The following is a 27037-nucleotide window of genomic DNA, read 5'->3' as shown; positions in this document are numbered from 1 at the left end:
ATGTTTGTCCCTAATCAGAATGATTTCCTATTAAAATGTTACACAATCTCTTGTATTTAACAATAACTGATGGAGAGAAAGGATGACCATCAGACAGGTTCTTCTGTTGTGAAACCTTGACCCCCTCCCTCTTTACTGCCCAGCTTGCTTCTCCCCTCCTTCTCTGTGGCAGTATAACCCTTAACATAGCAAACACCGGGCCAGCCACCTGATTGTAACAGCAAGTGACATTTCCAAGATGCCACAGATTCCTCCTGACAGAGAGAGAATGCTCATTCCTGAAAGAAACATCCTGGAGTTTTATCCTGGAGTTATTATTCTTTGTGCGTGCGTGCGTGCGTGCGTGCGTGTGTGTGTGTGTGTGTGTGTGTGAGACAAGTATTTCTTTTTGATGCAGTTTTCAAAGAGGGTTACCGTTGGAAAAAAAAGGGGGGGTAAATGTTTGATGTTGAAAAGAACTCTCGCAGCATGTTGTTGCCGTGTTGGATCCTGTTGGCTTGTTAAGGCCTTCACAACACTGAGGCTGTACATCTGTAAGTAAGATGCAGGAACCTCTGTGTAGCAGTGTATCTGAGAGTGATGTGTTTTATCAGTGTGAAGCAGTCTGGACCGAATGGACTAGGTCAGCTAATCCCACTTTGCTATCCTACCACTCTAATAGGATTTACATGAGGGGGGGTGGAGACCTCCGGTCTTTGAAATATTTCTCCACATATCTTTTTGCCTTCTCTTTCTTGCCACGGCTTCATTCATAATTCACCTCCAATGTTCAAATGTCTTTTTAAGCCTCTTTCCTGACGTAATATCTTGATCTACTAGCTAGTGAGGGATGGATGAATGAGTAAGCCTTATCGTGCCCTGTCACCCATCCACCACCGCCCACCCTCTTCGTACACTCTCTGAAACTCTAAAGAGACATAATGCAGATTTTTTGGGCTGGGCTTGTGTGGCTGTGGGTATTGAGGTGAATACCCACAGCCACAATTCCCATTTTTACTTTGGCCTGATTTCCACTGCCCGGCTCTGACAGTGCTTTGGAATTCCTTTGTATCAAGCCTGAACTGATCAATACGTCACCTATACTTTTGTGTTAGCCTTGAAATTTAAGACAACCTTCCTCTGTTTTAATTTAATTCATTGCATCATCCCTCAAAAATTCACCGAAGCAAATTGCAAGAAAGAGGATGTAAAGTGAAAGAGAATAAGAAGGAGGAACACTAGCACTATGCCCACTAGAGCTTATGAGTCGAAGTACTTTTTTTGTTTTTTTTCTTGTGAATTCAGAACTTTCGTAGTATGCATGGCTGTGGGAGAGTTCGCAGAAAGGAAACAAAGCAAGGAAGAAAAGCCTGAGGACACTATTACATATGTCCAGTGCTGAGAGCGGTAACGGAGAAGGTTGGGATTTTCTGCGAGAGTTTCAGAGTTAAGAACAGAGATGAGACCCCGCAGAGAGATAAGGTCAGAAACAATCCATATTTGAGCATTTTTCTGTTTATTTGTTTGAACACAGTGTCTTATTTTAAGCAAGTGTTCTGAAGCAGCAGGATGCCACTGTTGTAGCTGCTAGTTTTATACCACAAGGCTGCAACAGAAGTTCAGGTGATAAAGGTGATGAAAACAGTCTGGAAACAAAAACCATCAGAGCTATTTTCAAGCCACTAAGCAATGTTTTGACAATGTTCTGTAATGACACCTAACAAGCTGTTTACTTGCTGTGCAAGCGGCTTCTGTAGAGGTTTAAGGAGGGATTTTTGCTAAAAGCAGCTGTGACAGTTGACCGATTGGTAAAGGTAGAAAGAAGGGGGCCCTTAAACACTGTTCAAGAGTCTAGTTTCTTTTTTATTTGCCTATTTTCTTCACGGCAGTGGATTTTTACAGCATATTTACTGTGCAATGGTGAAGAAAACTAAAGCTAACAAGAGAAATAAAGAAGAAAAAAAGTAGCAAAACTCTAACACAGCTCATGTACAGGTACAACTTTTCACCAGTTCACCCCTTGGCACTGCGACTTTCTGTGAGGGGCAGTTTAACAAACAAATGCCTCTTGGGGGGACCAGAAGCTTCTTTCTATTTAGCCAGGTGCCCTCTAACCAGCCTCTCTTCCAAGATCATCTTCTCATGCACCTTCAGCCCAGATCCAGACTGATATTTCTTAAATTGCTCTTTTGGAGACTGTAAATTCTGACACTGATGTTTCTGATCATCACTAGTGTGAGAGAAGGGTCTCCAGCTTTAACCCACAGACTAAACAGCAGCTTTCAGCGAAAAGTAAATAGTGGCCAAGAACACCAGGTCAGGAGTTTTTACTGTCACAGGGATATTCTGCTCTAATGTCCTGATGCGTCTGAGCGAGACTGCTCAGCAGAAATGTCCCGAACTGTGGTGCATGTCACTTTACACAGAGCCTTTTTGAACAGATCAACATAATCTTCACTCACCACCCACCCTAATCACTAACGAATAAAAATTGCAGCAGCTCTATAATGAGTTCAAAGGTGCACAAGATCAGTGGTTAGACTTAAATCAAGTATGATTTGGCACGTATTGACTTTTAGAGTCATAGTCTGGGATGAAAGACAAGAAAGTTAAATAAGTTAGAGGAGAACTGTCAGGTATTGACTGTATATTATTCTTTAAAGAACATCTATCCAAAAGTGATTCACCCTTAAGCCAAACTTTACCAACTCCAGCACAGCTGAAAATGATATCTTTAGTAGCAATGGTGTGACTGCCATGCAGATAACTACTATGAAGTTGGCTGGACTTGTAAAAAATAGAAATCTGCCTCTACCTTTATCCGCAGAGCACTCCTACAGAGGAGTGCTGTGACTGAAATGCCATGCTACAGGAGGTTATGAAAAATTAAAAATGTCCTCTCAGGGGGTAAAACAGTCACAGAGAGAGGGAGACAGAGACAGACACAGAGGAGATCTATAAGTGGCAGCAATGTTAGCCCAGCGATTGATTCGTGCTCAGGAGATTGCCGCAGATACATCCTGCTGACCGCCTCCTGTCCTTCCTTCGTGACCTACAGGCATCACTTCTGGGAGTGTTAATGTGTGACACAGCGTGGAAAAGCTTTCAACAGAGCTTTTAAAACTTCCCTATTTTTTAAAGGAGTCAACAGGACAGAGATCTGGCTTGCTAGCCCTCTTTTACTTGCCGCTTTCTGTAACTCTCTTTTGTTTTTCTTTTTAAGTTTTGACGGGCGTACTTTCTATTTCAGAACTTGTTCATGCTACGTTCTACGGTCAGTTCTCCTGTCAGTTCTCCTGTCAGTCCTCCTGTCAGTATTTACGAGTAAATTATAGACACTGGCACCAACCTGCTGTTAGGCATTTACTGCAAAATGCTTTTAATGAGTTCGACTATGTGAATTAAATATTCACAACATTTGTTTGGAAACATTTAATAATAATAATGGATACTTTATTGATCCCCATGGGGAAATTACTTGTTTTTCTCTGCATTTGACCCATTCACTCTGTGAAGCAGTGGGCAGCCCACTAAGCAGGCGCCCGGGGAGCAGTGTGTAGGGACGGTACCTTGCTCAGGGGTACCTCAGGGTAGCCGTTAAGTGGATTCGAACCGCCGACCTTCCGATCATGGGGCGACCACTTTACCTACTGAGCTATCCCTGCCTTTAATCAAATCTATTAATATTTCAAAGGAAATCCTTTTTTTTTTAGATGTTCAAGAGCAGCTGATAAACTTGTTCTGTACTCAACTAGAAGCCAAGGAAGTCAAACAGACAGCAAGTGGAAAGTAGAGAGAGATTTGTAGGACTTAGGATATTTTGTAGGGTATAGTGTAGTGTATTATTTTTGGAGGAGGGGACACTAATAGGTCACCAGCTACTGCAGACCAGTTTTTATGTCTCTACAGTGTTGACAGCCATGGCTGAAGGCAGATGTCCTTTGCACTACTTTTTTGTTGCTGTGAACACAGAGTTTTACGAACACCTCAAATTTGTCACTAAATGATTTAGACTCACGCAGGGTTAGAATTTGGTGGTCAAAGGTCATTTTGACCTCACAGAACACATTTGGCAGTAACTTGCTCATGTATAACACTTTTTAGGATGTATAAAATAACATACTGTCAGCTACTTCATACTCCACAACTAGAACAAGAAAACCTAATCATGTTATTTTAGTTTATTTTTACTTATATAACCTTATATTCTTAAAATTGTTACAATTTGTTACAGAAAATGGCATCCTTTGACGTTAAATATGGATGTAAACTTGACTAATTGGTGGAGGTATATAACCGCAAGGTGGTAATTTTATTACACCCTGCAATTAGTTATTTTCTGAAGTGCAGTACATTTGTCTCTTGTCAGAATGCCTTTTGGCTATTGAAAATTACTCAGCAGGTTTAATCATAGGGTAAATTGCATGAAAGGTGCAAAATTAGCTCTGTTGATTATGGTACCAGATCTCATGTGTTTTTTGCCTAGTTATTCATAAGAAGATACAGATACCTGTGGGCTGTTATTCACTTGTAAAATGTCAGGAAGGTAACAGGAAGCCAGGAAGAATAATCATTCAGTCGTAAATCCTCCAATGAGTTCCTGCAACATTTTTTAGTGCTTACTGCCTTGTGTTGTCTTCTGCATGAAGCAGTGTTTGTTCCTGAAAACTGGTCTTGCTGGTGGCTATGCAAACTGAAGGAACATGTGAATATACTTTTTGTTGATGATATTCAAGTAAGCAAAGTGTAAACTAGAGGTTCAACGTTCACGTTTGTTCACTTCCACCACACCCACCTTCAGATTCTTGGCGTCCTTATATGGTTGTCTCTTCCTGACACCTGTGCGCCTGTTGAACAGGACCCGTCTCTGTGATGCAGTCTGACCTGTTCCTGTCTCACCAGCTCTTTAGTGTTTGTCATTGTCCTCAATGGCCTGAAACTCTAATGATTTATTTATATCTTGCTTAAGTTCAAATCATTTATCATAATATCCAATGAAGAATGAAAATAAATAATACAAAATAACTGATTTGTATTTGATGAAAAACATAATTATGAATAATCTTGGCATAGTTCCGAGGCTTAAAATAATATAGATTTTTAGTCCCTCAGCTTGTTTTGAGTAGTGTGACACTTTTCATTGTAGCTGTGTGTGTGTGTGTGTGTGTGTGTGTGTGTGTGTGTGTGTGTGTGTGTGTGTGTGTGTGTGTTTCCTGTTGGTTTTACTGCAGCTTAAGTGCTAATGTGCCAGTGTGGCAGATTTTCCAGAAGGATAAAGGGTTTAAAAAGAGGCACTGACTTTGCGTGGCTCAAAAAACAGAAGCACTTTAATCGGTGATGGCAGCATTATTATTTACTAGAATGGCAAAAATACAAAGTAATGCATAAAATGTACTATCCACATATTATTTTACAGTAGTTAAAAAACCAAGAACTCTGTCAATTGCTGATAATTTTGCAGCATTTTAGTCAAAATTGTTAAAGCCTAAATCTTCAAGAAAAACCAAAACAACAACAAAAAAACCTACTATGATGGTCACTTAACCACTCTTGCTATTAAGCATCCATCCAACCATCCATCAGCTTATCCGGCACCAGGTCGTGGGGGCAAAAGCCTAAGCAGAGAAGCCCAGACCTCCATCTCATTGGCCACCTTCTCCAGCTTGTCCGGGAAAACACCAAGGCGTCCTGGGTCTGGCCTGGGGCCTTCTCCCGGTGGAACATGCTTTTAACATCTGACCCAGAAGGCACCCAGGAGGCATCCTTGTCAGATGCCGAACTGCCGCAACTTGCTCTTTTTGATGTGGAGGAGTAGCGGCTCTGAGCCCCTCCCAGATGCCCGAACTCCTCACCCTATCATAAAATTAGAGGCCAGCCACCTCTCTGAGAAATCTCATTTCTGCCGCTTGTATCCACGATCTTGTTCTTTTGGTCACTACCCAAAACTTGTGACCATAGGTGAGGGTAGGGACATAGATCAACCAGTAAATCGAGAGCTTTGCTTTTACGCTGAGCTCTCTCTTCCACGACAGTCCAGCACAGCGTCCGCATCACTGCAGCTGCAGGGATGCACCAATCCATCTGTCAGTCTCCCGCTCCCCTCTCCCTGCACTCATGAACAAGACGCTTATGATTCTTAAACTCTTCCACTTGGGGCAATAACTCAAGCGGGCACTCCAACCTTTTCTGGCTGAGGACCATGGCCCCCAGAATTGGAGTTGCTGATTCTCATTCCTGCCACTTCACACTTGGCTGCTAATCACTCCAGTGTGAGCTGGATGTCACCACCTGATGAAGCCAACAGACTCACATCATCTGCAAAAAGTTGAAGATCTTGCGGATCTTTAAGCTCTATTAAATGTGCTATTAAGCAATGAGCTTATATTTGACGACAACCTAGGGGGGTTGGAGTTTGGCACTGCTCATGTAAGAGTTTGGCCACCAGCTACATGGGGAAGCATGAATCTCAGGTATCATTAGACAAGCAACCTTCAACACAGACCCACTGATAATTAGCTTCAGTTCTGCCGATCTTCACTACTCATATTTGGGCCTGTTTTGGTCTGGAGTCACAGTTTCTTGCTACACCAACAGTTAAGTGTTTAGTTGGCAAGTCATAACATGAACACCTGTAGCCCTTTTATCACACCCCCTTTACCATTTTGCAGCCAAACCATTAGCTGGGTGGCACAGTGACACAATTATAAGCAATGTCATATTATTATATAAATATTATAAATATTTATTTGCACTTACTTGTATTTTTTTTTATTTCTATTTTACATTTCCATGTGCAGGTAAGAGTAATAAGATGGCAGATTCAGCTGACAGTTTTAGTGGCTTTTTCTGGAATTCTATCCATAAAACACTGATTCCTACACGGAGACACGTTGAAAGGCCTCTGGAATATTTCTCTGAAGTTGCTGCTGTGTTGGTTTTTAAAATCAATAAAGGAGCTTTTGAGAACATCACCTCTATATGAAACTGAAATTCAAATCTCTATGTCTTATTTGTTTATATTTTCTGTTTGGCTTTGTTGACTTTATTCACAAAGTTGGCATCAGAAGTGTTGTGACTTTTCTTTCAGGATACTGGCCAACCTCGTGCAATTCTTATTGTGTCTCTCAGTACAGAGTAGAAAAGTTTTAAAAGTGTTTTTATTTATTTACATATTCAATCTGTGCAATTTCCTGCATTGTCCACAATATAACACTGTCAAATTACCTTAGCTAGTTTTAAAAGATGTCAAGTTGCCTTTTAGCAGTGGATCTCTTTCTGTCTTTCCCAGGATGCCAAGCGCAGATCAGCTTTGGTACTTCTCTTTTTTTTCCTGATACAACCAGAGGCTCTGCCACTGGTCAACTCAGAGCACAACTTCATCAAAGCAAGCAGAGTCCTTCCTCTTAGGAAGCTAATTAATTCTCTCCCCTTCATCTCAAAAACTAAACCTAATATATTCTTCTAAATCAACATTTGTCTGAAAATAAACACTTCGGAATAAGAGACACAGAAAAACAGAGATAGGTGGTTCTAGCTTATAAAGCCAAGGCTGATTTGGCTGTCAGAGCTCTGCCAGTGCCTCTTGTCTCAGGCTGCTCGTTTTCTGTTCTGCCTTTGTTTTGGCCCAGCTGGCATCCCCATAGTAACAGCCAAAGAGTGGCGGGTCTTGCTGCACTGCATGAAATCAAGTGGATACACGCAGGGTTCTTGTGGGATAGGACTATGCTCAGAAGAAGTTCATGTGCAGCTGTTTGCGTGTGGCTTTTTGATCCAGAATCATAAAGAAACACAAGTGAAAGGGCAATTGTTTTGTTCAAAGAAAGCACAGAACAGCGTGGGCATATTTATTTGTTGCTGTGGACTCGAAATTTAATGTGAAAAGAAAGTGCCAGTAAAGAGAGGAAGTGAGAGTGGACAAAGGTGGTGAGAAGAGAGCAGAGAAATACAGGGGGAAGTGGGGTTAACAATGCCAGTGGTTTCCAGCATTATCTCCCAGATTGCCTTGTTACCATAAGCTAGCTTTGAATAGGCCGAATTAGCTGTAGCTGAAAGAATAGAGGTGAGTCAGCTGGTTTAATGCATGGACAGCATTTCTTTCATTCCTCCCCTGCTCTGGACCACATCCCTTCTGCCTCTCTGACTCGGTCCCTATGTTGCTCTGTCGGTGTCTCAATCGCATTCTTCTCTAGAAATTTCTCTTCTCTCACTCCCTTTAATCACACCAAGTTCCTGGTACACTTCAACGTAAAAATGATAATGTGGTTTCCTGTTCAGTTTTGTCACCAGCAAAATATGGCTGTCATTTCATTCATGTCATTTAAGCTTGACCTCACTTGACCTCACTAACTTAGGTACCAGTTTCCAGATTGTAAAGCAATTGTTGTTAGTTTGCTCGATGCGATTCTGTGGGAGCTTTCTTCCTGTTAAAAAGGAGTTTTTCCTTCCTGTTGTCATCAAGTGCTTGCTCACAGGGGGTCTTCTGATTGTTGGGGTTTTCTCTGTATTATTGTAGGGTCTTTACCTTATAATATAAAGCAGCTTGACGTGACTATTGTTGTGGTTTGGCGCTATATAAATATAATTAAATTGCACTGTATTAAAATATGGAGGCTTGTGTTTGGAATCTGACCAACTGTGGCGTCAGGTGGTGGTTTCTGCATTTTGTCCTGAGGATACAGTTAGTTCCATATATATTTGGACAAAAACAACTTTTTGGTTCTGCACATTACACAATGAGTTTAAAATGAAACAACTCAGATGCTCACACTTTCAGCTTTAATTCAGTAGGCTGAACAAAAAGATTTCACAAAAATGTGAGGAACTATAGGATTTTTTTTAACACGACCCCTTCATTTCAGAAGCTCAAAAGTAATTGGACAAATTAAATAACTGAAAATAAAATGTTAATTTCTAATAATACTTGGTTGAAAACCCTTTGCTGGCAATGACAGCTTGAAGTCTTGAACTCATGGACATCTCCACATGCTGGGCTACCTCTTTTTTTAATGCTCTGCCAGGCTTTTACTGCAGCGGCTTTTAGTTGCTGTTTGTCTTTGGGCCTTTCTGTCCAAGGTTTCGCCTTCAACAAGTGAAATGCATGCTCAATTTGGTTAAGATCAGATGACTGACTCAGACATTCAAGAATATTCCAGTTCTTTGCTTCAATAAACCCCTGGGTTGCTTTGGGTATATGTTTTGGGTCTCACTCGCCACTTGGCCACAGCGAGTTACTGGCATACATGGACAAACCAGGCACATTGGTAGGCTGGTGGACTGTCACAGCATATCCCACTGTGCAGTGCATCACAACAGATTGCCTCAGTGCAGCATTTCTGTATGAATGTAATGAAATTCATATCACAACCAGCTGATTTCTAAATCCACAGGTAGACCATGAAAGAGCAAAAGCTAATGGTACAGTAAGAGTAAGGCAGGCTCATGAGGTTAATAGCATTGCTTTTATTCATTTAGTTTTTAAAGAATGTAATGAAAACATCCATCTCTTATTGACCTTGTTCAGTCATGTTGGCTTTACATTCTGCTACTTTGAGAAAAGCTTGCAGACACTGTGTAGACACTGCTTGATTTTCTATCAGAAGCTTTTTGATTACAAAGTGCAATTAAATCAGCAAAGTTCTAGTTCTCCAATTGTGTTGACAAACGTACAAACATACTTTTGTTAAAACCTGCCCTGTGCTGGAATGACTGCCATTCAACTGGCAGCCTTTCTGTGAAAGACGAGAGTGGATCTGGCTGTGTTCAGAAGCAACCAGCAGCTACAGTATGTCAACACTGGCTTCCCTAATTCACACGCTCAGTGGGAGACATCATCTCTTCCTGCTGGAGACCGAAATCATCAAGCTGTGACCAGGAGTTAAAGTGTGGCCACTTCAGCTCCTATAAAATGTTCTCAAAACACTGTAAAACTTACGAAGAGAAACTCGTCCACAACACACATGTCGAAAGGTATCTTAACTCTGTATAAAATAGTGAGCAGAGTTTAGAAAATAAAATTACACAGCTGTTAAAATGTGACTTTTGATTTCAAGGCTGTATATTGAAAATGTACATCATGATATAGTCATTATATTCCAAGCTGTTCTTTAAAAGATAATCTTTTTTTCTGTTGAGTCAGAAATGAATATTTTATTTTGAAGGTTGTGTCCAAGGTCCACGCATTTTATTTTCTTTGGGTCCTGCTTCTTTCTTTTCTATGGCATCTTTTATAACAAGAGGAATAATTATTTTGAGATACATGTTTCCTTTTTATTTGTACCTGTGAACGCACACTCCTCAGATGCCATGTCTAATTTTCTAAGAAACATCACGTCAGCATGTTATGCAACGTACTAAATTCAGAATGCTACCACACACAGCAGGCAGCCCATTTCCTAGCACAGATAACTGATCAGAGATGCCTGGCAGTTTCTAAATTTTGGCCACACTGGGTAAGTTGACTTCTGCAGCAGTCACATTCGTTGTCACTCATGAGTGGGCTAACGGGATCAACTACTTCTTGAAGCAGGACACTTGAACATAAAATGAATATTTCTATAAACGGTAAAACCAGTAAAAAATCTTGTGTTTTTATGGTTTAATTTTATGTTGAGTGTAAATTTAATTTAAAAATTAAATCAGCGGAAACTGTGTGGAAAAGATACGGAAATGTTACAGTATACATTCCTGTGGGTAGTGTCACATTTCTCTGGTACAACATAGAGCATCAGAGCCACTGCAGTCACAGCTGGCTTTGCATCACCTGAAGGCTTCGTTTGCCAGGTTTTATCATGAGAATTTCTTCAGGCCTTCATCATTTGAGCCGTGGGCATGGCTGGAAGAGATTACACTTCTGGTCAGCCTGGCTGAATTTGGCAGGATCATGCTTTGCCTCTCTGAGGTGGAAACACATTTGGAAGAAGAGCCATGGCAGCATCTCAACTCGGATTCATTCCCACTTCTATGCCAGTGTCACTCATGGCCTGCTGTCAGAATTTTGTGGGTTTTTTCACCTCAATGAATGTTGCCACTCATCCTTTGGCGACACAAACTTTAGGTGCATTTAGGCACTAAAAGCTATTATGACCATGCCCGAGCACAGCTTCTAAATACTGCACGCCTGTTAGTGTGTATGAGAGGCCACGCGAAAGGCAACCAGAGCGTGAGGTTGCGATCACAAACGATTTCAATTCACGCAAAGAAAACACAGAAAAGTGTATTGTATATTGTTAGTATTTCGTATTATCTGCTATGTGCATGTTTGCGCACATGAGAATTATTTGTGTATGTGTGAGTAAGCATTCGTCGGGTATGTAGGAGATGAATCAGAGCTGTTACTGGCAGTCAAGGTGACTGTGTTAAGCCCCTTGAGCCCGCCGGTTGATTAGAAATGTGGTTTCAGATGATAACTGAGTCAGCGTCTTTGGTTGGATACTGTTTATTTTTGGTCGTAATAAATAAGAACAAAACAAAACAAAATAAAACATGTTTCTCTCCTCAGCTGCTGTGAAAGGATTCAATAAAAGAACATAGTGATTATACCCCTCTCTTTCTCTCTCTCTCTGAAATTGTTAGTCTCAGAGGATTGAAAAAATAAAGTGAAAAGAGTAGGATATGTTAAATGATTAGGAAAAAACAACTTGATATAGTCTGGATGTATGAAAATATACTGTAATGTTTGATGCAGTTTCAGTATTTAAGTGAAATTCTGACGGTAAATCAGTATTTTTCTATAAAGCAACAGATATTTTTTTTACAGCAGTACATGTAGCTTGAAGAAACACATTTAAATCTTAGTAGTCATGTAATAATGACATGTTGGTGTTTATTATATGCACCTGATGTCGTCTATGTTGAATTACATTCTGCAGTCTGCGTCGTGTAACTCTACAGTTCCCGGTTCTCTACTGCATTTCTTCATCAAAACTGACTGCGGCACATGGCCTTTGAGTGGGCTCTACATTTGAGCTGCGTTGATGTACACTGGTCAACAAGGTGCTGGAAACATTCCTCACAGATTTTGGTCCATATTGACATGATAGCGTTGCACACTTGCGTGAGATTTGTTGGCCACTGACTCTGAATACAGTGTACAGAGTACAGTGAACTTATTGTCATATTCAAGAAACCTGTTTGAGATGATTTGAGGTGTTGCATCATCGTACTGGAAGCTGCCATCAGAAGAAGGGCGTTCGCTGGTTATAAAGGGCATGGTCAGCAACAAACTCCAGCAGAAAGCATAGATCTAGGCTTTCTTGTTGTTTCCATCAAATCTGGAATGATGCAGCAAATATCAATACTCATCAGGCCATGCAATGATTTCCAATCTTCTATTATTATTATTGTTATTCAATATTCTATTCTCAGCTGACAGGAGCGACACTGGTGTGGTCTTCTGCTGCTGTAGCCCATTTTCCACTCAGAGATGCTTTTTTGTCTATCTTAGTTGTATCGAGTGGTCACTGTTGCCTCTCAAACAACTGGCCATTTTTCTCTGACCTCTGCCATCAACAAGGTATTTTCACCCAGAAAACTGATGCTCATTGGATATTTGCTCTTTCTCGTACTGTTCTCTGTAAATTCCAGCCGATAAGCAGTTTCTGAAACACTCACATCAGCAAACATGCCATGTTCAAAGTCACTTCAGTCAGCTTTCTTCCACATTCGGATGCTCAGTTTGAACATCATCAGGTCGTCTAGACCATGCCTTCAGCCCTAAATGAATACCATGTGATTGACTGATTATAGATTTGCATTATAGGGCAGTTGAACAGGTGTACCTAATGAAAGTACATGAAAACTGTAAAATATTGTTTGCACATTGACCTTGCTTCACCTTTTCCTCAGTAATGATTATGTTAAACTACTGCCAGCATATTTTACATATTTAAAAACATACTTAAATTGCTTTGTAAGGCTCATTGCCAAAGCATTTATCTTGTGGCCCCTTGAAGATTTTGGCCAGTGGCTGGGTTACCTAAGCTGCCTGTTCAGGAGTTTCTTATCACAGTCATAATTTTAAGCCGGGAGCAGAAACACACCACCTGTCAGTGTCAAGGCTGAAATCTGAAGTCTTTTGGGTTATTATTTAATCTCTCTACCTCATGGCTAAAACGTCTCTGCTGGTTTGTTCTTGTCTTGTTTTGTCGCTATACCAACAGCCTAACCGCACACTAAACACCACCTGTTTGATTCTTGGATAGGATCGGACCTCCTATTTCCCATTATCACAGTGATTTCAGATCTCTAAGCCTGCACGTACTGTACGTACAACTGCAAACACACACACACACACACACACACACACACACACACACACACACACACACACACACACACACACACACACACACACACACACACACCTTCAAATATACAGCCACACACATTAAGTCAAACTTCTACTCACTCCCCTCTGCTTCAGACTCCCTCAAACATCACGCATGAATGCATGCCACGGGGAATCAGCATGGCTTTGATAACAGCATATGTTTTCATGTAGGGATTGGAGTGTGAAGATCTCTGAAGGGAAGCTGTGCTTCTGCCAGCAGACAAAGGGGGCACAGGGCCAAAGAGATTTAGAGTGGCTACACTGCAGAAATGCTTCAGTGATCATACAGAGCTGAGTGCCAACAGAGGTGAGATTCAACGGAGCAAAGTTTGGGGGAAGACCAGGACATCTTGGGTCACAGGAAAGACAGCAATCAAGTATCCGTGTTGTTCCTCTCTGATTGTCATGGTTGTCATGATGTGTATGAGTTGCGGGATGGTCGTACGCATCACTGTGACTTGCTACCTTGTTAAGATTTGCCCACATCAGTGAGAATTTTTACTCCTGAGGAATATTTCATACTCCAGTGTGCACTGTCAGAAGAGGGTTATACTTCATTGCTCATATTTCGTCATTCTTATTTTCATTCTCCGTGGCCTCTGTGCTTTCACAATTGAGAGCATGTCTTTGCAAAGGCATTTTAATCTTGTTTCAAACTGTGCAGTAGGAGAGTCCTGATGGGATAAAGATAGCACACTTGTGTATATGCCACAGATTTTGTTCCTTTTCCTTCGAAAACCTTTTACTTGCTTAGATCTTCTGAAGAATTTCAGATGGCTTTTTTTTTTGACAGTTGATATAACACTGGAGTGTTTCAGTATCTGTGCCAAATTGTGCATGTTGTGATGCCCTGCAGTGATGCAGTAGGTGAAGGCAGGCGGGATGGGAAGAGAGCAGCACATGAAAGCTGTAGGTGGGAATATAGTTACGATGCAGCCATGCAGAATCCCACGACAGTCAAAGCAACAGTCTGCTCTTGTTTTTACTTAGCTGTAAGTATATCACGCTGGCTATGCTCACAAGCACCCACTCACCACCAGGTGGTTTCTCTAGGTGTGAGTGAAGTTGAATGACTACCAATATCAAACAGATGAAGACTTGTGCAAATGTTTACTTTAGCACTACATTGTTTTATACCTCAGAGGAACCGCGTAGAAGATTCGGTGACATGCAGTAATGTAGTTGTGTCCTGTGTTATCAACAGTATAATCAGTTTAAAGGTGACAAAGCTCAAGCATGACTTATCTAATTAGACAATACAATGGTTGGCTTGAAGTTTATCTGCGTGCTCTTCTACCCGTGATTTTTTTTTTATAGGTGGGGGTTTGTGTGCACAGCTCCTGGTGAGCCTTCATGTGAGCACACAATACCCCTGAGTCCTGTTGGGTTTGCTGCTCCTGTGATGCGATAGTGCTTAGCTCTGCTGATGATTGTGATGCGTACCTCTTTGACCTCTCCTTGCTCAGAGCAGGAGTAAACAAAAAGAAAAAAGGGAGAACAAAAGAGATGAAGGACACAGTGTTCTTTTCAAAGTGACCGTGGCTCTTTTTGCACCTCAGAAACATTTCCTCAGTATGCTGGGAATAGCTTTTGCTGCCAAAGCTAAAAAAGCTCTTCATTTTAGAGGACTGGTCTAATGGAAACACCAAACTCAATTTCATCACTCATTGCTAATAACTAAAGTTTTTATTGTCAAAGTTATTTGTGTCCTAATCTCTCAGCCCATTGCTACGAGTCCACCAGGCTTTTGCACGTACACTTTACATCAGTTCTTCGTGCTTTAATCGACTGGCTATAACACCTGGCTGCTTGTGCAGAAAAAAAGTAAAAATGAAACTGACTAAACTCATTGGCATGGCCAAAATATGCCTATTCCCAACTCTAAGAGAAGCAGCAGAGCCATTTAATACCACCTTCCAACTTTTGCTAAGTTACTTGCTCTGGTTGACATATTTTAAACTTATTTCTACCTGCTCATTGCTCTGCTTGCTTTTTTTTCTTCTTTAAGTAGCTTGTGTACAGTTCGACGCTATAGTCATTTAGAGAACAAAATAAGTACAGCTATATAAGCCCGAGCATGCTGAGTTCTGAAACCCGGCTGATATGTAAATCTTAGAAATCAATTATATTGCCAGGAGCATGATGCCGCTGGTAATTTCGCCCTCAAGCAACAGGAGGCAGCTGAATATGGCCTAGATCTGTTAGCATTAGGAGGGTTTTTTGGATTATACCCAGTGTGACAATTGAACAGCTTACTGCCTCTGAATATTAGTATTCACTTGTTATTGCTGCGGCCGGCCCCCGCATCTATTTTTGGCAGACCATAGCAGAGCTGGAACAACATTGTGGTGGTATTCATTATTCCCTTGGTGCTAAATAAAGAAGCGGTGGAGTCTCAGTGTTCTTTTTCTTTGTCTATCCTATTGTTTGCATCTGCGGAATATTCTGTATGCATGTGCATATGTGTCTTAAAGGTGTTAAGTGTGCATATGAGCAGTTTTGTCTCATTCTCGGCATCTGTTTACCGATCTTGGGTCTGGCTAAGAGGTTGTTGACCTGATTCTGGTGAGAGATGCCTTTTGAAATGCGGTGGTTTGATTTAGTAATGCATAGAGAATTAAGTATCAAAGTCAGTTTTGATCATATTTTTTTCCTGTTATGTTTGTTTGGCACACTTAAGTTAACTTTATAATGAACTGTTTATATTCTTGGTGTGCTCTGTATTCTTAGTTAAATTGAATAATGAAGAATCCAGAATGGTTCCTGCACTATGGGTGAACTGCAAAAGTTTTGAATTTGCCTTTCGTTGACTGTTAGAAGTAAATCATGTATTATATGCATGTTAAGTTCATCTCTAAGTCTGAATTAGCTGTGAACGAGTTTGAATTGTTGTCTGTCTCTGTGTGGGTTCTGTGACAGACAGTTCGCTTGTCCAGGGTCTCCCCTGTCCCTCGCCGTATGACAGCTGAAATAGTCACCTGTTCCACTGTGACCCTGAATATTATAAATATTCGACATGCAGAAGAATTTGGAAGGATGAATCCAAAATTGAGAATGAAATATTTTATCATTTTGGGAGTCGTGCTTTCTCTGAGAAAAAGCCCTTGATATGCTATGTCCAGTGAACAGTACTATGCAAATGCTTTCAGCTATCCCCCATGTCTATATGTTTTGCAAAGAAATTGGAAATGGACATGCAGAAATCTGTTGCTGCAAGCATACATGCAAATACAATACATAAGACAAAAACAGAGTTTCACAATTCTAACGAGCTTGAAAGCCAGTATTGTTAATACCACCTTAATTCTTCACAGCCTTAATGCTCTTAGACTTTTAGACTCTTAGAGCTTTCTTGTCATTTCTTTAAATAGTCTTTAGAAACAGCTCTTCAGGCCTTTTGGAGGAAATTCAAAGCTCTTCTTTGGATGTCGGCTGCCTTTTGCCTTCTCTATCAAGATTATAGCCATGACAGAGCATTCACTGTGTTTTACAGATGACTGTAGACCAGGGGTGCCCAATCCCGGTCCTCGAGAGCTACCGTCCTGCAGCTTTTAGATGCATCCCTACTCCAACACAGCTGAATCAAATGAATGGCTTGTTATCAGGCCTTTGCCAAACACGATGGCATGCTGAAGAGGTAATCAAACCATTTGAATCAGCTGTGTTGGAGTAGGGATGCATCTAAAAGCTGCAGGACGGTAGCTCTCGAGGACCGGGATTGGGCACCCCTGCTGTAGACCCTTACAGTTGTACCTCACTCCTGACCTCCTCTGTATATATTGACAATAATCTGAAAGAAAAATTCAAATTTGGATTAATCACTCCAAAAGGTCTGTTGCCACTGATTTTCAGTCCAGTTCTTTTGTAATTTGGTATTCTACCTATTTCCCTTCCTTAAGAATGACATCTTGATAGCTAGCCTTCAACTGAGGCCATTTCTGATGGATGAATGATGATCAGTTAAAGCGTCAGATGAATCCAGTCTTTGATAGATGTTTTTCCAATTCCTCAAGGACATAACTTTCCTCAAATTTTGTTGAGGACATGCTGCACACCGTGCTGAGATACAGTGTTTTCAGCTAATAGCTCCATGGGAATCACTGTGTTGGTGAAAAATATTCTTACACTAGTTAAGTTTTCTATTATCTCCAGTGTTTCTTATATCTGGGATTAAGTCTGATAAACTTTTAATTTTTAATTTGTGATCATTAAAAGGCAGTATCATAATACTGTCAATGCTATTATTTTTTCCACAATGAACACATATTAATTTCTTTCACATATAAGGTAGAAAAACTGCTCTAACTAAACAAACCAAGCAAACAAACAGAAAACAAAATATCAGTAAGACACTATAAGCCAAATTGCTATTTTAACCATTGGTATCAGTCTAAACTTTCACAATCACTGCATTTTTTTCTCTATTTTTAGGGGACGCTGTGGCTAATAAAAAAGTTCCCCATTCCATCATGTTCATTGAGGGGAATGAGGCCACTGTTTCCATGGCGATATTTGTAATCTAGTCTGTCTCTAAGGGTGTGAGGATTGTTCTCCATTGTCCTCAAGAAAAGAGATGCAAGGGGAAAAAAAGAGAGGACAAAATTCTGAAAAGGGGAGTCATTCACAGCCTAGCTTGGGATATGCCAAGAGAGATGATTCATATGTGAATTATAGAGTATTAATATTTTTTTAAAAATTATTTCTTTAACAGTATTTTATGTTCAGGAAAAACTGAAATAAACCTATGTTGTTTGTGGAACTTAGAGTCCCAAAGATATCTAAGTTGACTTTCAATTTTGTGCTGTTAAATATTACGTAAGGTTTAAGGTGCAAACCTGGAAAAAATGTGGTATCCAGGTTCTGTTGAGTCACCTTTCCTATCTCTACAACTCCCCTTCTAAGCTGTCCGTTAGAACTGATATGTTTTAAAGCTTGACTCAGAAGTAAAGGCACATTTGTCTACTGTGTACACATCACTTTCTGTTACTGCTTACTTGAATTGAAAAGGTTACTTGGTGGTTTTCCTTTATAGCGAGACACCTTTCAAAAATACTGAGATATTGCAATTACATATTGCAGTAAGTCAAAGGATGAAGTTTTTATCCACTTAATAGACAAACAAGAAAGTAGAGACAAGGCCACGTCTAAAAATAGGGCTGAGATGGATTTTAAAAACACAAACTGCCACACATGCTTCCTGGGCTTTGTGCTTGTGCCTCATTAAATATTCAGGAAAAGAGCCATCCTTGAAAAAAGTTTTCAAAGATGCCAAAAGCTGCCCATTGTTCAGAGTGAGAGCAGCGATGATTGGATTTTGTTTGAACAAAAGAAAAGCTTCATCAAAGTTGGATTGTCATTATTTCACATGGCCCAAGACCGGGTGCAGAAAGTCTCATTTCTCAGTGGACTCTGACTTTGTTTGCTGCTTAATGTTTGATTCGCTTGAGGGTTTAAACTACGGCACTGTGTTGTCTAATTAGCATGTGTGTAGCACTTAATGATTTCTCAAAAGGAAAGATTTGAAACATGATCCTGAATAAACAAAACAATTACTATCATTTACATCACAAAGTGGTAAACAGACTAGATGAAATGAATGAAAATATCTGTGTAAGTGTTCTTATAGTGAAATACAGTGTAAAGAAAGAATGTAACTTCTTTAAGAATTAAAGGACAATGTACTTTTGCAAGTAAAGTTTGGTTTCTGAAAATTAGCCTTGTCATGCAAACTTTTTAGAATGCTACTGATGTACTGTCGGAGGGATCTGTAGGGTCCTCCTCAGTGGTTAGCACAGCAACAATAAAAACACGTCAGCATTTCTCTCCTTGCTCGTTCAAAGCAAACTGACACCAGCGTGCATAACTCCTGAATAGAAGTAAATGTACTTGCAGACCTGGGATTTCTTTTGTGTGTTAAGTCCGCCATTACCACCCAATGTTAGCTACGTTTTTAAGAATAGTTACACACAATGGAAATGCAGAAATCTGTTGCTGTGATCTTTTATTCATTGGCATCATTCTTTTATACTTTTGTTTATCTTTGAAGTCTTTCTGCCCTCCTGCTGTGTATGACACAGCATGTGGGAGTATTGCTGCTATTTAGTTTATTCAGCAGACATCAGCGTGACACTGAGGATGTTTGGCATCCTCAAATATTCCTGTGACTCTAGTCTGTGTTGACTGTTTTGTGGTTAACCATTTAAACTTTGATTCTCTTCAATAGATATTTCCTGCTCAAATATTTTATGACTGCACCCATTATAGGATTGATTCTTAATTTTTGTCTCACTCTTTCTTCATCTCTCTTCATCTAATCATTTTGATCATCTTGTAGTTTAATGTAGCCACTTACAATGCATGTGAATGATTCTTGACTCATTTTACTCGTTCCTAGAGATACATAACAATAATAAGGCAGGGAAAATGCATCTTCTGTATTACCCGTAGCTGCCATTGAATTTGGTTACTTTTCCCCTCTGCTTTGCATCAGCATCTGTCGGTGTTGATGAAGTAACACCGGAGACACTTTGTATCCTGGCATCGAGTTTTACCTTTTGTATGAAGCTTATTTATGTATTCCTGTGCTAGTGATAGCTACTCTCAATTTGAACAGAGTAAATGCACTGTGTTGTAGATGGGATGCTTCTTAAAATCGAAGTGAATGATACAGCATTCAGAAAGTGGTGTTCAGTGTCGTTTGTAGTAATGTCATAAGGAAGTAATGTATGGTTATTTAACATTATACATTATAGAACAGTTTTCAGTTCTTTTTTGTCTTCTCCATGTTTACAGGGGGCAAGTCCATTGGATCATGCTTCCAGTCCCAGTGTAGCCAGCATACAGCAACCTCGAGGGCGAAACAGTTTTGTCCACGAACACTTCCAGGCTCAGTACAGGTGAGAAGCACAGATGTAAAAATGTGTTAAAGAACTTTGTTTTTAAAATAATGTTTGTAGCATCAGGTGACTGGATGAATGTTCCTTATTTGTTGGCCTTTAAGCTTCAGATAGTTTCAACTGCACTCTTAGACTTACGCTGACAACGATTCTGGAAACTCTTCCAGGTATCTCACCAATTATGCAACATTCGGTTACACAATGTCCTGGGGTTGTGTTCGAATAAACAGAATGAAATGCATACTTTTAAACATATATTGCTTTGGCTAAAGTGACAATGTATTTTCTCTCCTCTGGATAAAAATCAGTACCTTGGGAAAAAGTAGGTCGGACAGACCTATAAAGGATTAAGGGATTTATCTTTAGTAGTGGCCTCTGGCTCTTATTCCTTCATTCACAGCGGAAAGTCAGTGACTGAGGTTTTCTAGTTTAATAGATCCATTAATGGAACTGCCTCTAGACCTTTGAGAAACTTTGTCAGCACATGTGGTGGACTACAATAACATCACTTTGAACATTCATTTTTTCACTTGATTGCTGAACAATGTAAACTTGCTGCACCCTTGTGAATATCAGGATGTACTAAAAAAAAATTCTTTATTTTAAGTTAATATTCGATTGGATAGTCAGATGATCTAAAAGGGAAATAACTTAGTATTTGGAAGGGAGAGATTATTTTTAGAATAAAAAAAGAAACACACACAAAAAAACATATTAGTGAAAGGTAGTCTTGGCCCATAAAGATAGTAATCTTTTCAGCTCCTTGTTACTAAGCCTGATTGAAACTTGTGAATGTCTTTTATGCATGACTGTAAGGCATGCTGTCATCAGCAGTTAGGCCAGTACAGTATGTTTCTGCATGTAGCAAAATATACAGTGATATGTTTCAGGAGCTTGGAAAGAAAAGCATCTGGACTTCTTTAAGTTGAGCTTAAAGAAGAAGTCCAGGCGCTTTTCTTTCCAAGCTCCTTAGACTACGAGATGACTGAGAACCTTCACAGACAGTGATATGTTTCCTTTTCTATTAGAGAAATAAGCGAGTAATATATATAAATTCATCAATCCCAATTTTTTGTGATTAACTCTGGCAGAGTGCTTGCTTTCTGATACCTCACACTTGGTCATTTTTTCCCAGTGGATTCAACATCACTATAATAGCTGCTCTGCAACATAGGTCACTAATGCATGATATGTATGACTGGGCTTCCAGAGAGAGTGCTAGTGAATTAGGCCCATACTGTGTCTGAGCACCATCCATCCATCCATCCATCCATCTTCATCCGCTTTATCCGGGGCCGGGTCGCGGGGGCAGCAGCCTAAGCAAAGAGGCCCAGACCTCCCTCTCCCCAGCCACCTCCTCCAGCTTATCCGGGGGAACACCAAGGCGTTCCCAGGCCAGCCGAGAGATATAATCTCTCCAGCGTGTCCTGGGTCTGCCCCGGGGCCTCCTCCCGGTGGGACATGCCTGGAACACCTCACACAGGAGGCATCCTTGTCAGATGCCCGAACCACCTCAGCTGGCTCCTTTCGATGTGGAGCAGCAGCTGCTCTACTCTGAGCCCCTCCCGGATGGCCGAACTTCTCACCCTATCTCTAAGGGAGAGGCCAGCCACCCTTCGGAGGAAGCTCATTTCTGCCGCTTGTATCCGCGATCTCGTTCTTTCGGTCACTACCCACAGCTCGTGGCCATAGGTGAGGGTAGGGACGTAGATCGACCGGTAAATTGAGAGCTTCGCTTTTACACTCAGCTCCCTCTTCACCACGACGGACCGGTGCAGCGTCCGCATTACTGCAGCTGAAGCCCCAATCCGTCTGTCGATCTCCGGCTCCCTTCTCCCATCACTCGAGAACAAGACCCCGAGATACTTGAACTCCTCCACTTGGGGCAGGAACTCATCCCCGACCCGGAGTGGGCACTCCACCCTTTTCTGGCTGAGAACCATGGCCTCAGATTTGGAGGTGCTGATCCTCATTCCCGCTGCTTCACACTCGGCTGCGAACCGTTCCAGTGCGAGCTGGAGGCCCTCACCCGATGACAAGAGCGATTCATAAGACCCTTATGAAAAGGACACCGAGGGAACAGTTTACCCTGCCCGGGATAGGGTTACCGGGGCCCCGCCCTGGAGCCAGGCCCGGGGAGGGTGCCCAAGGGCGAGCGTCTGGTGGCCGGGCCTTAGTCCATGGGGCCCGGCCGGGCACAGCCCGAAGAGGAGACATGGGCCCATCCTCCCGCAGGCCCACCACCCGCAGGAGGCGCCATAGGGGTCGGGTGCATTGTGTGCCGGGTGGCGGCCAGGAGCGGAGGCCTGGCGGACTGACCCCCGGCTGCCAAGACTGGCAATAGGGACATGTGTCTGAGCACATGAGATTTTATTTAGGAGGACTGTGTGGAATAGGAGGACGCCTTTTTTCATGGCTCATTAGTGTTTTTTAGCTGCAAAGCTAAATGTTTACTTAAAAACTTAAGTCAGTTTATGCAAAATTTTATGTATTAAGTATTTTAAGTATTTAAGTTGTTAATGTTTGCCCATTACATTTAAGCTCAAGTGGACAAACATTTGCAGTCCAAAGGTGGGCAATAAAGTCGCAAAAATGTATCACAGTATTACAAGAAATTTATGATAATGATGATACAGAAAAAAAAATTGAAATATGTTTTAAATGTGATTGTATGCATTGTCGTGCAAAATTTCGATAGAAAGCACCTAACCATAGAAGAAAGTGTTTGTATTAATGGATGAATGAGGCACTATATACTGCATGAACCAGTCCATTTACCATTTAGAAGTGCATAGCAGAGCATTTCTAAGTGGAAACAAAGTGGAGGACATTTTCCATCCTTCTTTTCAGTTGCTTAAAAAGTTGCTTAAAATCCTCTTTTTCCACTGTTTGAATTATTTCCATTCGTGTTTACGCCTCCTGTCATACAGAGTCTAACTAGCAAGTGCCCCAGTTAGGCTCAGTTTGTTTAGTTTTGGGATGTACATCACCAGCTGCTCATATCTGCTCTTTTCATGACTTCCCAGCCTGCTTATATTCATTCCATGGTGTATTTTTGCCTCAAGTGGTGAAACAAGTTTTTGTTTTGTTTTTTTGCATATTTTGCATAGCATTGTGCTTCATTGGAAGATGTTGAAGTCTCTTGTTACTAAATCTTCATCAAAGGTGGACATGTGACTTTGGCTGTGCTTTTCTCGTTGTTGTGCACATTAGAAAACATTAGACCAATAATAATATGATATTGCACTTTATCACGCAAAAATGATACCAGTATTGTCACAAATGATACGATGGATTCTTATGATGTGTTTGTTGACACTGGGAAGTCTAGCTTAGTTCAGGGGTCACAAATCTGCAGCTCTGAAGTCACATCCAGAGGCTACTTTATGTAAGGCTTTGATAAGAAACTAGATGAATAAGGGCTAAAACTAAAGATTTTTTTAAAAAAAAGAAAAGAAAACTTCTGTAACCTGTTAAAAAATGAACAATTTAAATTAAAGTTATTATAATTTTTTACATGTATCATAAGTCCTGATTCCCACTAGGAATAGTTTCCAACCTGCGGCCCTTTACTGCATGTCTTCCTCTCTCTCCACTTTCCCGTGTGTCTATACTGTCTCTATCCAAATTAAAAAAAAAAAAAAAAAAAGATTAGAAGAAGCATTAGTAGGAAGACGGTGACAGACTTAAAGCTGTTGATTGAGAATCAGCCTAAACTAGTACATACTGTATTTAGATCATCAAAATTGCTTATTCAAAACACAAATACTTAAAACTTTACTTTCTGCTTATGTGATGATCAGAGCTAGGATTTTACGTTGGGCATGAGCTGCAGAAGATTGTCAGATTTCACCCTAAACTTTGGGTTGGGTTGAAGAGGGACATTTTAAAAAAACCTGTCCCCAATGTGAAATTCCAAATAATTTACTAGCACCCATTTGTCGGTACTCTGGAAACGGGACATGGATTGAGTTAAATCTTCTCTGACTCACAGCTGATCACACTCTGGAGAATAGTGCTGTCGTGTCATGTTTGGTCTAACACACACAGTTGACCTGGAGCATATTGGTGCTGGTCAACACAAAGGTTAGGCTCTGACCATTATGCTGTTAAGTTAAGCAGTCATTCATTCATGGGATTATCCATTTCCTTCACTGGCAGATGATGGATTGAATGCTTACTGTTGAAGACTATCCCTGAAGACCATCGTCTCCCGCAGTACTCTCAGAGCGACTAATTAAAATAACTTGGCACTGTATCTACTCATTGAGTCAGCTGTAGAGATGAAGATCGCTCTACTTAGACATCTTCTTCTTTGTCTTTTCCATTCACTCTTTCTCTCTCACACTAAAACATCAACACACACCTGAACGTTTATTAGATCAAACGCTAATTCATAAGCTGATTAGAGGAACTGTGCATTTTGCCATTACAAGTCACACACGCATTAATACGCACACGTTATTACTGAAACATTTACAAAGTGTACTTTGTTCTTTCCTCCAACTCATACCCTTCTCATACAGCATGTCCTCTCTCCTCCTTTTTTCCCTTTGAGAACAATCCCAGCTATATTTAGACAAAGAGAAGAGAATTTTGTCTGTGAGTGCAAGCAGGGTAATGCTTTCTCCTTGCATAAGAGTGGCTGTAATTAGGTCTATATGCCACACACTTACACTTTCACAAACATACACCATCTGTCTTGTGTGTGTGAGTGTTTGTTCACAAACACAATTTTAGTCATTAGCTTGGGTTCCACTGTATCCTGGCATCATTTTTAATGTTAAAGAAGAAAGGCATGGCTGCTTCTTAATGGACTGATTTTGTTTTCTGGTTCTGGTTTGAATGAAATAGATTGTAAAAGAAGGAGCGCAACGCAAAGACTGGACAGTTACTGTCTAACATCATTGCACTCTATAGTGAAGCTGTGCTAATGTATGACACAAAATATCATTCATGCGAGATATACCATTAGTGCCAGACATGCATGCATGCACATCTGTCTGTCTGTCTGGGTTGGCTGCTAATCTCTCAGTAGACTTTTCTGTGCTTTGATATGGAACTTTAAGGGGAAACTTAACACTGATCAGAGACAAATAACTGTGTTGTTATTCTGTCAAATTAGTACCATCTATTAATGTTATAGATGAACAGGACTGATAACGTTTGCTGTCAAGCTGCCATATTAATGTTAGCGTTTCATTATGTTGCTGTTGAAAGACTGCTAATAGTTAAATGGCGAACGTGTGCATCAGTCAGGTTACTGTTTATTATAACTTTTTAACACTGAAGTGTTATCGAAACAAAAGCTTTACTGACCTCTCAAATGCCTCATAAAGTGTCGTTGGATGTTTTGGACTCAGTGAAGGCCTGCCTGTCTGCAACCATGCCGTGTGACATTGTATTCTAAACAGCGTGGAGGCAGCGTGGAGGCAGAGATACTGTTGCATGAGCAACCGATTCAGTAGTCATTTTTAATATCAATCGCTGTGAGTGTTGATTTTTTTTGACAACTCTAATTATAAAGTTTGTTTTCTGCTCATGTTTGTGTGAGTGAGTGTAATAACGACCAAGCTAACACATGTAACTGCATCACTCAAAAAGTTTACAGCTGTGGGACTAGAGGCTGTTTGAGAAAGCTGTCTAAAATAGAGAAATGTGAGACAGTGGGGGCAGGGCCATGTGTGCTAGTAACAGGTCAATACACATTTTGTACAGGCTAAAACTAATAATCTTTTCTCTTTTTTTGATCAATTAGTTAATCAATTGTTGAAAAGCTGAAAATATTTTACAAACACTACATTTTCACTGACAGGTTCTTTTGTTGTTTTCTGACCAATGTCTTTCTACTAGAAAACATATCACCTAAATCAGTAGTGCTATAACTGAAACCAGTGAGCTTTGATTTATTTCCAAACTCTGATGCATTGCTTTCCCTGTGACTCATTCTCAGTTAATAAGTAAAGAAAAATTCCAGGAGAGTTGAGTATTTGTTTTTGTGCTCTGGGTTTCATCAGACCTCCTACTGTGTAAAGATTCCTCATATCCATTTGTATTATTTTCTCTTATCTCATATCAGAGTTTTAGTCTGCTGAGTCTGGAGCATTATTCCTCCATATACTTTTCCTCTTTGTGTCACCAACAGGTTAAAAAGGAGTCACTTTCCTTCCAAATGTAGACTATCCAAAGAGCCGTCACTCACTTTTTTTTTGTTTTTGCCTGTGTCGTCCTCTGAAAAGGACGACACAGGCATGTTTCTTTTCGGCCTTTCCCTCGCTTGTTCGCGCTTTCCTTCCTTCTGCGCTTTCTTCCCGGTTCCTTTTATATCTTACAGAGATGCTCCTCAGAGAAATTTTAGTGGAGTTGTCTGATCTGAATAAATGTTTGCGATTAGAGCGAAGACTGTCTTGGGGTTTGGGTTTCCTGTGTGGGAGTTGGTGCTCAAGTCGCTCGGCTGTGCCGCTGTGTTTAGATGAGTCTTTGTCATAGCCTCCCTCTCTCCTCCGTCTGTCACTCTCAATTTTGTGGCATCTATTTTTAATGGCCAGAGAGATGTGCGGAAAGCCCGCGCCTCAGTCTCTGGCTAGATGAACAAGATAGTTGAAGGAAGGTTACTTTTCTCTTATCGCAGTGGCTTTTATTTAGATGTAGATTTGTTGTGAAGGAATATTATAGCTTTTAAAGTATAATATTGTTATGTTATGATATTCATGTCTTCAGATCAGTGAAAGTAGACTGAAAGCTATATGCAGGCAAACAAATCATTGTTTTTATATATCCTTGAAGATAAGCTAACAGACGTAACCCACAAATGTTTAAAAAAGCAAAACTAAAA

The 27037-nt window shown here is 40.6% G+C and overlaps 1 protein-coding gene across 1 annotated transcript in view; it reads left to right on the top strand.

Moving 5' to 3' along the window:
- usp43a (ubiquitin specific peptidase 43a) overlaps positions 1-27037 on the top strand; it is a 137587-nt gene that overhangs the window by 22851 nt on the left and 87699 nt on the right. Inside the window, exon 3 of the mRNA XM_004539282.4 lies at positions 20099-20202. Coding sequence (XP_004539339.2) covers positions 20099-20202 — 104 coding nt within the window. The remainder of the gene's footprint in view (positions 1-20098; positions 20203-27037) is intronic.

Source organism: Maylandia zebra, linkage group LG6 (assembly GCF_041146795.1).
Source record: "Maylandia zebra isolate NMK-2024a linkage group LG6, Mzebra_GT3a, whole genome shotgun sequence".
Lineage (NCBI taxonomy): Eukaryota > Metazoa > Chordata > Actinopteri > Cichliformes > Cichlidae > Maylandia > Maylandia zebra.
The sequence above is the reverse complement of the archived record's forward strand: the minus strand, read 5'-3'. Positions and strand labels throughout refer to the sequence as shown.